A 12629-nucleotide genomic window follows, 5' to 3' on the forward strand; every position below is an offset into this window, starting at 1 on the left:
TCTGCTGGCCCCAAGGCACGCTGTGGGACCCGGTGCCCCCTTCCCTGCCCACTAAGTCCCCTGGTGCCTGCTGGATGCCTGTGTCCCTTCCCTCGCCACAAGGCTAGGCAAGCACAGGGCTTCCTCCTCCCCTGCTGGCCGGCCAGTCCGAAGTCCTTCCCTTCGGTGACTGGTGGCCAACCGCCAGCTTCGGGTAGCGCCATGGAGGGCAGCAGAGGGCGGGGAAGGTCAAGGCGTGGTCCCCAGTGCCCCAGACGGATCCAGAGCGGCCTGCAGGGCCGCGACCACCAGGATGCACTGTGCCGTCCCGGGACTGGGGTTCGGCTCCGCTCTGGGGCCACTGAGCACGCGACCCCGGCGGTGGCCCGTGCGTCCCCCGCCCCCGGGCCCGCGCGCAGAGAACCAGGCCGCGCACCGCCGCGCTCGTCAGGATGAACCTCTTTATTAAGCGCCGCGGTCTGGGCGCGCCGGGCCCCGCGGTGCCGGCTGTAGTGTGGCGGCGGCTCAGGGCCCGTGCTCGGCCGCGTGCGAGGCGCAGTAGTACTTCTTGTGCGCGATGAAGGTGGACAGGCTGCTGAAGCGGATGTTGCACAGACGGCAGTACCGCTGGCCGCCCGGCGCCGCCTTGCCCGGGGTCTGCACGCCCTTGTCCGCGCGGGGCGGCGGCGGCGTCGGCGGGCGCGGCGGCCCCGCGTCGGGGCCCGGGGAGGGTGGCGGCGGCGGCGGGCCGGGCCGGGGGCTGCCGTCGGGCGCGCCGGGGCCCGGCTCCCGGGGTTCCCGGCCGTTGAGTCCGTCGCGGGGGGCGGCGGGCGAGGGCGTCCGGGCGCCGGCGGGGGGCTGGGCCAGCAGCAGGCCGTGCGCCAGGCGGAGGTGCTCCACGAGGTCACCGCGCACCGGCCCATCGGGCGGGCAGTACGGGCACACGACGGCCGCGTCCTCGGGGGCGGCGCGCAGGCGGCGCGGGGCCGCGGGGCACGAGAACTTCTTGTGCGCCAGGTAGGCCTCGAGGCTGTGGAAGCTCACGCGGCAGGCCGTGCACTCGTGGTAGTCGGCCAGCGCGGGCAGGGCCGCGGGCAGGGCCGCCTGCCGCCGCGGCTTCTTGCTCAGGTCGATCGGGCCGTCGGCGGCGTCGGGCCCGCCGCTTCCGGGCCGGGGCGACGAGGAGGACGACGACGACGACGCTGCGGGCGGCTCGGGGGCGGAGCCGGGCGGCGCGGGGGCGGGCCCGGCGGCGGGGGGCGGGGCCGCGCCGGCCGCGTGCAGCTCGTACAGCTTGCGGCGCCTGCGCGTGCGCACGGGAGGCGCGGCGGGAGCGGCGGGCGCCGGGGTCCCCGGGGTCCCGGCGGGCGCGGGCCGGCGCGGCGGCGGGTCGTGGCGCGAAGCGCAGTAGTAGCGCTTGTGCACCGTGTAGGTCTCGTGCCGGCTGAAGTGGATGTTGCAGGCCTCGCACAGCGTCCGGCGGGGGTCGTCGTCCTCGTCCGCCCCGCTGCCCGGGCTCGGGCTGCCCCGGCTGCCCCCCTCCGCCTCGGGCTCCGCCTCGGGGGTGGCCGCGCCGCCCGCCTCGTCCTCGCGCGTCCCGGTGCGAGGCGACGCCCGTCCCGCGTCGGCGTCTGCGGGCGGGGGCCCGGGGGGCGCGCGGGCGGGGGCCGGGGGCGCCTTGGGCCTGCGCGCGGGGGCCGCGTCGTCGGGCGCGCGGCGGCCGGAGCAGTAGAGGCGCTTGTGCACGTAGAAGTTGTTGACGTTGTTGAAGGTGATGTCGCACTCGAAGCACGTGGCGCCCTTGGGGGCCCCCGCGAAGAGCCCGGCCTGCGCCCCCGCGCCCGCCTGCAGCCGGCTGTGCACCAGCTCGGACATCTTGGCCAGGATCTCGGAGGCCGGCGGCGCCGCGGCGAACTGCGGCAGGAAGAGCGCGCCGGCCGCCAGCCCCAGCTCGCCAGGGCAGGGGCTGCAGTCCGGCGTGGGGCTGGACAGCTCGGCCTTCACCCTGGCCGCGGCGGGGCTGGGCGGGGACGGTGTCCGCGATGCGGCCGGGGGCCCTGGCTCCGCCTCGGGCTCTTCCGTGGCAGCCTCGGTCTTGATGGCCCGGGGCGCTGCCGGGGGCTCGCTGCTGCCCCCATTCTGGGGGGTGGCTCTGGCCTCTCCATTGGTGGTCTCCACCGGGGCCTTCCTGTCCAGTCCTGGCGATGGGGTGGGCGCCAGACCGACGTCGGTAGAAGCCAGGGAACCTTGCAGGGCCGTGGGCTGCTGGAAGCTGGCCAGACTGTCTGCAGGGAGACCCCAGGGGCCACACTTCAGGGCTGGAGCAGGACCTCCCTGGGCCAGACCTGAGGAGGGGGAGGGCGGGAAAGGGACAGCTGGACTGGGCAGAGGTGGTGGAGGGCCAAGATTGAAATTCACCCCTGGCGGCCATGAGGACCAGCCCCATCCCTGCCCAGTCCTCATGGGGAGCCCAGGGCCTCACCTGGGGGGAGCTTGGCAGCGGGGTGCCCGGCCCCTGGCGAGTAGATCTCAGCCTTGGACCCTGGCTGGCAGACCATGTGGTTGGTCACCAGGTGGCTGTAGAGGATGTCCCTTGTGGTGGAGATGAAGCCACAGCTGTGGCAGACACCTGCAGGCAGGCTGTGCTGTCAGGGCCCTGGGGCAGATGCCCCCCACCCCCGGCCCCTTCCCGGCCCCCACCTACCGCTCAGCGTGTCTGTGTGCACCTTCAGGTGCCTCTCACAGTTGGCCTTGGTGGTAAAGGCCGACAGGCAGATCAGACAGATGAAGGGCCGTTCTCCTGGAACACAGGGCTGAGTGAGGGGTGGGCTCCTGGAGCCCAGCTGGCCAAGGACCTGTGACATGGGGTGGGGGGGGGGTGGTCTGTGAACTCTGCCTTCTCTGCCCTTTGTGTCCTGGGACTGCAGCAAGGGCCCGGCCTGGAGCTGGCCCTTCTGATGAGCACAAGTGGGCCATGCGCTGCAGGAGCACTGGGGTGCGGTGGGAGGGCCACACAGGCCTGTCTGTGGCAGGGCGGGCAGCTGGGGGCCGGAGGGGGCAGAAATGCATTGCTTGGGGGGGCACGCACGCCCTGCTGCAGACGGCGGAGGTCCTGGGGAGGGGCTCACCGCTGTGGCTGCGCATGTGGATCTCCAGGGAGCTGGCGCTGGGACAGCTCTTGCGGCACTGGGGAAAGGGGCAGACGCGCTCGTTGGGGTAGGTCTCCTTGGGCTTGTCGTCGGCGGCTGTGGCCGGGGCACCGGTGCTCTGGCGGCTGGCACAGTAGTACAGCAGGTGGGCTTGTAGGTTCCTCTCGCTGCGGTACCAGATGCCACAGTCTTTGCAGGGGAAGACGTCTTCTGTCGGGGGAGAGGCGGGTGCAGGCTGAGGGGGCCCCCGCACCATAGCGGGGGGCTGCCCACAGCTCAAGGCTAGGCAGTGAGCCTCCAGAAGCAGATGGCTTTGCACGCGTGGCCTCTGACATCCCGAGAAGTGAGATGCAGGAATGGCAGGGCGGGGGCCCTCCCTCCTGGTCACTGCTGCTCACGCTTTGTCCCTTGAGAACTCGGTTCTCTTTCTCTTGCTCTCCAGGATGCCGTCGGACCGCATGGATGGGGGTCTTTGAGTAACGCCCCCGCAGGCCAGCCCCCATGCTGCCTCCCAGCAGTGAGCCCCCCTCCCAGAAAGAAGCCAGAGCCTCTGTGGGGGCCAGAGGGAGGGGTGTGGCCATGCCCAGAGACCCCCGATGGAGGGACGCTGGACGGCTGCCATGTTGCAGGGGTGGCCACGTGGCGGTGAGGGCAGGCAGGTCCCTGCCGGGGCTGGAGGGCTGTGAGCGGGTGGGAGGGCGGGCACAGACCTGGGCCCCTGTGGAGGAGCCCGTCCGAGGGGCCAGGTGCGGACACCCGTGACGCTGGTGGGCAAGAGGACGAGAGCAGAGCATGGCTCTGGGCGGCCTCGAGGGGGGCGACCGGGGGCTGTGGAGGAAGAGAAGCCCTCCCCCTCTTAACTCCCCCCAGTGGCTTCACACCCGCTACCGATGGGTCAGGACTGCTTAATTCTGCACGTTTATCTCAGACTGGAGGCCTGTGACTTCGGTTTGTAGGAGCTCAGGTGGCAGGGGTGTGGGGTTTTCCCAGCTGGGCAGGTTTTTCTCGTGGGTGGTTCTTGGGGTCCTCCTAGCGGGATGGTGAGGAAAGCTGTCGGTCTCTGCTCCAAGGGGCCCGCTGCCCCTTGGCTGAAGACAGGCCAGGCGGAGGCCTCGTCCTGGGCCCTAGGACGTGTCCAGGCTCCAGTGCAGCTTAGGACCCGGTTCTCAAGCCGGAGTCAGGTGTATCCCGGGTCCCCGGTTATGGCAGAGGGGACCCTCCTCCTCCCTCTCGTGTTCCTCTGATTTGGGGGCCTCAGGGCAGCTCTGTTCGTTGGCTGAGGCGCTGAGCTCGAACTGTAGCCTGAAAGCACCGGGTGGGTTTGTTTCTGTCCCTGTGGGGCCGGGGCTGGGAAGGGTGCTGCTGGCTGTGGGTGGGGAGAGGGGCTGGGCCTCAGATGCCCGCTCAAGCCCTGGACGTAGGCCTGAGGTTTAGCGAGGACATTCATGGTCCCCCTGCCCCAGGGCTGACCAGGGCCGAGTCCCGCTGGTGCACGCGGGCGACCTGCGCAGACGCCCGTGTTACTACGATCCCACTGCACAGGTGAGAAGACGGAGGCCCAGGGAGGTTGGGTCTGACTTAAACCAGGTATGGTGGACTCTGTACGGAAGATTTTCTAGCGCTCGAGGCAGAGGCGGGTGCTGGGGGGAAGGGAGCAGGGTGCATAAGGGATGTAGCCCGCGATGGCAACGGTCCTGCTGTTTCTGGGTGACGTGTGGACACCAAAGCGTCAGACCTGAGGGGGGGAAGCCATCCCAGCACCTTGGACTCCCTTGGCCCCCTCCGAGCAGCCAGGACAGAGGATGGGGCCGGGGGGGGGGCGGGTGAGGCTGGCTCAGTGCTGGGGACTGGACGGACCTTGCTGGGTCACTCTGGGCATTGCTCCTGGCGGCTGCGGTGAGCTGGCCGTCCCGGGCCCGGAGAGCCCCTTCCTGTCTCCCTCCCTGCAACCTCGGCGTCTGGACGGGTTCTGCCTGCTCAGCATCCCCTCGGTCCCCTGTGCCCAGTCCCCCCCAGAGGACCCGTGCTCTCCCTGGAGGGCTCCGGGGGCGAATATCCACCTGCAGCTCGTGCCTCCCCCCACGTCATTTCCACCAGTCACAGTTGCACACGGGCATCGCCCGAGTCTGAGCGACGCAAGCCACGTCCCCTCCACGCCCTCCCTCCTGCCCACTCAGCTCCGTGGTCCTTTCTCTGCCCTGGGTGTCTCCACAGCCAGGACGCCGCGCACCCCCACTGCCCTCAGGTGCTGCCTCCGGGGCTCCCCTTTGGTGGGGGCCATGGTGCTCCGCGCGAGCCACGCAGGCCCCGTCCAGCCTGTGCTGCAGGCCCGCCTCGTGTGGGGCTTCAGCATCTCTTCTTTCCCGTCCTGCGGCCCTGCCGTTGCCACCGCTCACAGCCCGGGGATCTGGGCCGCGGGAGCGGACCCGGCCCGAGTGCCCGTGGCTCCCAGAGGAAATGCGGGCCTTCGCCTGGTGCCACGCTGGTAGAACCACGTTGCTGGCTCGGGCCCAAGCGCTCCGAACAAAGTTGGCCGCTGCCATCCTCTGATCGTGCCCCCACGTCATGAGCTGCGCCGTGCGGGGGGCCGGCCGGGCAACCCTGGAGCCTGGACCCCTTGGTTCGTGTGTGTGGCGCGCAGAGAAGCCCTACTCTGTGCGCAGCCGCGGTCCGACCCCGAGCACCCCTCGGAGCGAGCGAGTCTCCCACCCAGGTTTTCCCCGGCGTGGCGCTGCCCAGGGGAGGCCGGGCCGTGTAGTGGACACGGGCGAGTGGACACGGCCCTGGCCTCTGCCGGCTGGGAGCCAAGCTGCTGCACAGCACCCCACCATGGACACGGAACCCGCTCCTTGCCCAGCTGCAGGGGGAGAGCAGGTGGGGCCCGGGGACCCTGTGGGGACGGCCACTGCCTGTCCCCCACACTCATCGGCTGCAGCGTGGCCTCCACCGCTCAGGTCCCAGTGCTCAGCCCCAGAGCCCAGGGCGCACGCGTCGTGTACTCACTGTTGATGACCGCTGTGGCCAGGATGGACGCCATGCCGGCCTGCTGCGGCAGGAGCTGGATGTCGGCGGGGGCCGGGCCCCCAGGCTCTGCTGGCGTCTTCACAGCGTGGCTGGGGGGGGCCCCGGGCTCGGCCGCCAGGAGCAGCGCGCTCAGCCGTCCGCCGGCGGGCACCGGCTTGGTGAGTCTGCACCAGAGGGCCTCGTCTGTGGGGGCGAAAGCCTTGGTGACGGGAGGGCTGCAGGCGGCTCACCCTCCCGTTCTGAGCCCCTCGGCGTGGCCTTCTCCTGGAGACCAGGGTTCTGAATGCGGGCGGGGATGGAGCCAGGCCCACGGCTCGTCAGGTCCGTCTCTGTAATGACCATCCTGCCTACAGGAGCGACCGCCTCATGGGATGCCCCGAGGAGCGCCTGCACGGCTGCCCTGGTGTCCAGGAGAGCGGTGGCCTGGGGGACAGGCAACAGAGCCCGGTGCCCCACGGGCCCTCCCCTCCCCATGGCTCCCCTGAGAGCCGTCGTTCCCGTGGTGGCCGGCAGGGGGCAGCTCCAGCCAACCTCCCAGGCACTCGCCTGCCCTCCGCCGGCTCAGGCTCGGGCTTGAGGCCACCAGGAACCCCACACCTGGAGCTGCAGCCCTGCCCCCCACCTCCCAGCCCAAACTCACGCCTGTCCTCTGTGAGGACTTGTCCTGCCTGGTGGACAGGGGCTGGAGCCCTGCTGACCGGGGCGGGAAGGGGCAGACCACGCAGCACTAACTGGCCTGCGTCCTGGCTGGGTTAACACACCCAGGGCTGACGACACGTCCCAGCACCCCTTCGTAGGTGGGGGCTGGGGTCCTCCGCCCCCTTGCAGGGGACAGAGAAGTGGAGTGTGGCCCAGGTTCCCACACTCCACCTCCAGCAAGCCAAGGAGGCTCCTGGGGGGAACAGAGCCGGAGAGGGGGCTGCCTGTTAAGGCCCGCCGGGCTGGGCATGTGCCCCTGGCCTGCCCCGGACGGCCTCTGGCTCCCTCTGGAAATGAGAGCTGCCCATGGGACAGAGCTTGTCTCCTCTGGGAGCACGCCGCGAATGTGCCGTGTGCAGGGACGCAACGCAGAGAATCCCAGGCCCCAGAAACATTCCAGCAAAGCAGAGCCCCCCACAGGGGAACGAGGTCACCTCCTGTGGTCGCAGGGCACACACCCTCCCGACGGCTGTGCTGGCCGAACCTGGCGTGGCTGCAGAAACTGTCCTGACGTCATCCCCTTGGGGAGGGAGGAGGCCCCCGCCTCACATCTGAGTGGCCTGAGCTCTCGGAACCGAACAGTGTGTCGGGGGGGGGGTGTCCTTCCCTCCTTCCTCCCGAGCCACTCCTAGAAGGTACAGGGAGGCAAGGGCAGAAACAGGCCCGAGGAGGCCAGGGGATGTGGCCCAGGCCTCACGTGGCTGGGTCTGAATGTGGCCCTCCTACCCTTCCTGGAGCGTGGTGGACTGCACAGGACCGTGGTCTAGCAGGCACTCAGCCCCTGGGGCCTGGGATTCTCTGCTGACCCTGGCGGTCTGCTAGAGACCCGGGGAGAGCCGCTGCATGCCAGCCCCCTGCGATCCTGGGGCTGATCTCCTCCATCAGGGGGCCCCAAGGCCTGGCCCTAGCTCACCTACTCTGCTGGGGCCAGCAGGCTGCTGTCCCTTTAAGGGCCAGCCTGGGCCAGCTGAGTGACCCCCACCTGCCGGAAGGCCGCGAGGGAAGCGCCATGATACCAACCCTTCCTGTAGATCTCCGCGTTGGCTTCGGCCTCGGTCAGGGCCTGGGGCAGCGACCGCAGCCAGCAGTGCTCGTCCTCCAGCAGCAGCGTCCGGGCAGGGCCCTGGGGAGAGGAAGAGGACTCATCAAGGACAGACATGGGAAGAGCCCGCCCGGGGGTCCTGCACGGCGCCGAGGGAAGAGGCTGGGCCCTGTGGCAGGGAGGCCTCCCACCAGCGCAGCCAGCAGCCGGCCCCTTCCATGCCCGGGGCATTGGGCTTGCTTAGAAACCACCGCCCAGGGAGCGGCGGAGAGGGGATTTGCGCCCAGATCTGGGCTCTCGCCCTGCCTCCCTGCTCGGGCAGGCTGCGGAGTGCAACAGGGCAGCCTGTGGGGGCATGGGCCGGATCGAGCACGGGCTCCCCCCATGCAGGCCCCCACAGTGAGCTAGGTCCGTGAGCTGAGGCCGAGAGGGGCATTCAGGAGAGGGTGTCTCCTTAGAGGGGGCTCCTCTGTCCTCCCCGAGGCGCGGCGCGTGCCCCACCTGCTGCAGGGCACAGCCGGCCTCTCTGTCCTGAGGCCGGCACACGGCAGACACTAGAACATTCTCCTGGGCCCAGAGCCGAGGTCCCCATGCCGAGGCTGGCTCAGCCGCCCTGAGGCTCCCAGAGACGGACCTCCATGTGTGGGCTTAGCCCTTCTCCCACCGAGGAGAGGGAAGGGAGGTGGGGGAAACAGGGGCGAGGCTCACACCAGTACCACCCGCCCAGCCACGTCCTCTCCCTGGCTCCGTCTACAGGCCCGAAAGACAAGAGTGCTCTGGGCTCAGCCCCTGAGGCTGCTGCCGGGGCCTGCAGCGTAGGGGGTGGGGGGGTCCCTGATTGTTGACACCCAGGGCCACCGCAGCAGGAGGAGGTATACGGAGCCTGGTGCTGGGTGGGGAGGGCTGCCTGCGGTCCCGCTCCACAGCCCGGTCCCGCAGCGGGGTGAGGAGACCAGCACCGGTCTGGGGAAGGCTCCAGGAGGGACCGAACCCTGGCCTTGCTTTGCCCTAGGAGGTCGGGGTGACTGCTGCCACGCCCGGGCCCTCTGCCCCAGTGCCGGGCCTGGGACTGGGCTGGCTTCTCTGAACAGGGGAGCCCAAGCTCCGCCCCCAGGCGCTGTGGGCAAAGGCACAGCACGCACCCACTTGGGGGTACATTTGTTTTATGCAAACAAGTGCATTTTATTCAGAAGTGGGGCACGGGAACCGCGTACTGGAAAACCAGTCTCGCCTGGAAATGCTGCCTCCCAGGCTGGGTGGCTCTGTGCACCCCAGGGTCCCAAGCAGCCACCGGCTGGGATGCTCCCACGGTGGGACAGCATCCTCAGATCCGGGGCACCTCCCTGCGAGGCACAAGCGCAGGTACTTCCCTGGGCTCTGGGGTCCAGTCCAGGGGTGGCACCCTGTCCACTCTGCCCCCCCCCATGGCAGACACAGGCCCCCAAGCCGAGCACTCCTGCGGAAACTCCCAACGAGGCTGGGGCAGCGTGGCCAGCGGGGTGTGGCCTGGCCATGGAGGCAGAAGCAGTCTGCACCCATGCCTGCGCTCTGCACAGAGGCGGCGCCCCTCCTCGGAGCTGTGAGCCAAGCCTGGTGCTTGTCACAGACCTGCCACCGTCCTGCCACGGCTCCCGGCAGTGGGGCTGGGTGGTCAAGGCTGCTTCTCAGCCCTGCCAGGGCACCAGGAAGCACCGAGCTGTGTGACACCCTCCTTTCCAGCCGTGCCCACCTGTGCGCAACCAGCACAGAAGACAGGAGCCGCCCCCCCCCCCCTCCGCGGCCAGCAGGACACAGCAGGCAAGGGCTGTGTATTTGGGACCAGAAGGCTGCGGTCCACTGGGGCCCCAGGTCCGCGGTGGCCACAGGCCAACCCCGGGGAGAGCATCTCCATCACAGAGCGGCTCTGGGCACCAGCCTGCTTTTTGCGGACAGCTGGGGACCCCACAGCTGCGGACCCCACAGCTGCGGAGCAGGACGCCAGCTGGGGGTCCCGCCGGCTCAGAGGGGCCACAGCCGGGGGGCGGGGGAGCGGCCGGGTGGAGCTGCGCTGTGGTGGGTGACCGGCGGCCCCCACGTCCCGGCCGAGCTGACGGGGCCAGCAGCTCACAGCAGGGCGGGGCCGGGCCTCCTGAGTCTCTAATGAATATTAATGAGCAGAGGAGGGTGAAAAAAATTAATCTGCCTGATTCTCCGATTGGCGTTGTGGTAACGATATGAAATCTAATTATTCGTTCCAATATTTCTAACCCTCAAACCGAGACTGACAGCCTCCCGGTAGGGTTAATGCTTATCACCGGCGGGGGCTGTGCGCTCCGGCTTGATGGAAGCGGGGGCTGCTGACGCTGCACCGCCCGGCTCCCGCGGCCGCTCGGAGCGAAGGCGGCGGCGGTGGGGGGCGGAACGGGCCGGGGCATCTGGGGCTGCCGGTTGCGGCCCGTGACCTCTTGACGCCGGTGCCCCCGGCCTGAACAGGGGTGGCCTGGGGACACCACCTTCCCTGGCCTGCCAGGCCTGTGCTCGCATCCTGGGGCTACGCGGCCGCCACCCTGGGGAGGGTCTAACGTGGCAGCCCGGCTGCCCAGCGGTTGGGTCTTCTCCGCCCCCCCCCCCCGTTCCGAGCAGCCCGGTAACAGAAGCCCCTTTCTCGGGCGGCCGAGGGTGTTGGGCAGAGGCAGGCTCTCTTCCCGGCGGACGCTGCGCTGCCCGTGGGCAGGGATGTGGGATGCATGGCTGGGAGGGGCTGTCACTCCCCTGCCTGGCCTGTGCTGCCGGCCACCTTCCCTCCAAGGTGCCCCCCGGGTCCCATCTGGGTCCCGCTCACCCTGGACAGGCCGTGTCCGGGTTCAGGAAGACGCCCCCTCGCCCGCCCAGCCTGCAGCCCCGTGGTGTCGCGCCCGTTCCTCCTGGCCCCAGGACCGCCCCATCCAGTCCCCCGAGCTAATGCGCGGCCACTTGAAGTTCCCCGGTGCGGCTGAGATCACTCCTTGTTTCCCCCAACAAGGAGGTCAGTGTCTGGACTCTGTGTCTGCCGATAACCATCGGAAACTCTATCTCTGCCCCATCCGCTGTGACTTTATCGGGGCTGTTCCCAAACCTCGCTGGCCACCTCGTAAAGCAGCATCATGGGGGAAAGGGAGGCAGGAGCTCCGTTCGGGTGGGGGAAGGGGGTAGCTCAGCCCAGCAAGCCACAGTGCCCTGCAGAAGGCCAGTGGGGCTGCCCAGGCCTTCCCGGGGCCACTGCGGGGCACGCTTACGGGAGGTCAGGGTTCTGATGGGGCCCTGCTCGCCCTCCCAGAGGCAACTGCCTTTCTGTCCTTGGCTCCTCCTCTCCCCCAGACTCTGCGGAGAACCCACTATTTCACAGGTGAGGACTGAGGCGCAGAGTCGTGTGATGCCCGGGGCCGCAGGCAGTGGCCGTGTGCGTGGTCTTGGCTTCCTTCCTTCCTTCCATCCATCTGCTCATCCACGCTTCCCTCCCTCCATCTACCCTCCATTCCCCCTCTTCCACCCACCCACCCACCCGTCCGTCCGTCCGTCCACCTACCCACATATCCTTCCCTCCCTCCCTCCCGCCGTCCATCCACTCAGCCCTCTACCTTCCTGCCCCGCCCATCCACCTGCCCTCCGGTCGAACAGTCCCCCAGAGCCTGGTGAGAGCCTGGTGTGGGGCACCAGGAGCAGAACGTGCCGGCCCGATCTCCCAGGCTGGCGAGAGACCACCAACGAAGGCTGGAAGCAGAACGTGCTGGAGACACAGGCTGAGCCGAGCACGCGGCGGGGTGGGGTGGGACGGGGGCCGTGGGGACGGCTCCTGGTGGCCGCCAGCCCTCTTCCTCGGGTGGCCCTTGGGCTCAGGGATGGAGCCAGCTGGGAGGGCGGGCCTGGTGCCCACGGCGGTCCTGGCCGCACAAGGAGAGGCCTCTCCCACCCACCGCTCAGCTCAGGTCTTCCCCGTGCGGCGGGGGGTGTCCCGTGGTTCCCGAGAGCAGGCAGTTCTTCCTCCTGGGCCTCCAGGAGGCCGGTCTGAGTCGACCCTTTGCGCCCACAGCCGCTCCCAGACCCTCTCCTCCAGCGGCAGGCCGTCCGCCTCAGAGCACCCCGCACCGCCCTCCTTGCCGCCCTGGCCAAGCCTGACCGTCTGCCTCCTCAGGCGCCGGCTGCCCAGTGGACGACGGGCCTACCCGGGCTGGACCCGGCTCTGCGCGTGCCCGCTCCGTGCAGCAGCTGGACCTGCCCCCAAGGACAGGCCTACCCGGAGCTGTGGACGTGGCCTTATTTGGAAAAAGGTCTTAGCCGATGGGATCAAACTGGGGACAGTCCAGGTGACGTCCTCCGGCTTACCGAGCGTCCTGAGTCTAGCCACGCGTGTCCTGACTGGGGCAGAGAGGCAGAGGGGCAGAGGCGGGTGGTCCTGCGAGGAGGCTGGACTCTGCTGGGCAGTGCCCCCCGGTGCCCAGCCTCAGGGCTTCCCGCACAAGGGCCGCTCAGAGCCGGTGGGGCCCCTCGTGCCCTGCGGCCCTGCCATCTCCAGCTGCCGGATGGGCGAGGCCCGCGCGAGGGCACTCTGTGCCGATCCCTGCGTGAGGACGCGTGGCCCCGCACGGCCCAGCCGGCTCGTTCCGACCACTCTGGGAGGGCCTTCTCCTCAGCAGACCTGCCGCCCTCCTGCACCCACGACCCCTGCTGCCAGCTCTGTGATGTCACGGTGGCCTCATGGCTGCAGTGGGTAAGCCCTG

At 69.6% G+C, this 12629-nt stretch overlaps 1 protein-coding gene across 1 annotated transcript in view; it reads right to left on the reverse strand.

Moving 5' to 3' along the window:
* Nucleotides 1-422: 422 nt before the first annotated feature.
* Nucleotides 423-12629, reverse strand: part of ZFPM1 (zinc finger protein, FOG family member 1) — a 63129-nt gene continuing 50922 nt past the window's right edge. The window contains exons 5-10 of the mRNA XM_044255573.1: nucleotides 7872-7974; nucleotides 6132-6335; nucleotides 3108-3338; nucleotides 2684-2779; nucleotides 2462-2608; nucleotides 423-2264 (exon numbers count right to left, since the gene is read on the reverse strand). Coding sequence (XP_044111508.1) covers nucleotides 505-2264; nucleotides 2462-2608; nucleotides 2684-2779; nucleotides 3108-3338; nucleotides 6132-6335; nucleotides 7872-7974 — 2541 coding nt within the window. The 3' untranslated portion in view covers nucleotides 423-504. The remainder of the gene's footprint in view (nucleotides 2265-2461; nucleotides 2609-2683; nucleotides 2780-3107; nucleotides 3339-6131; nucleotides 6336-7871; nucleotides 7975-12629) is intronic.

This window comes from Neovison vison, chromosome 7 (genome assembly GCF_020171115.1).
Source record: "Neovison vison isolate M4711 chromosome 7, ASM_NN_V1, whole genome shotgun sequence".
NCBI lineage: Eukaryota > Metazoa > Chordata > Mammalia > Carnivora > Mustelidae > Neogale > Neogale vison.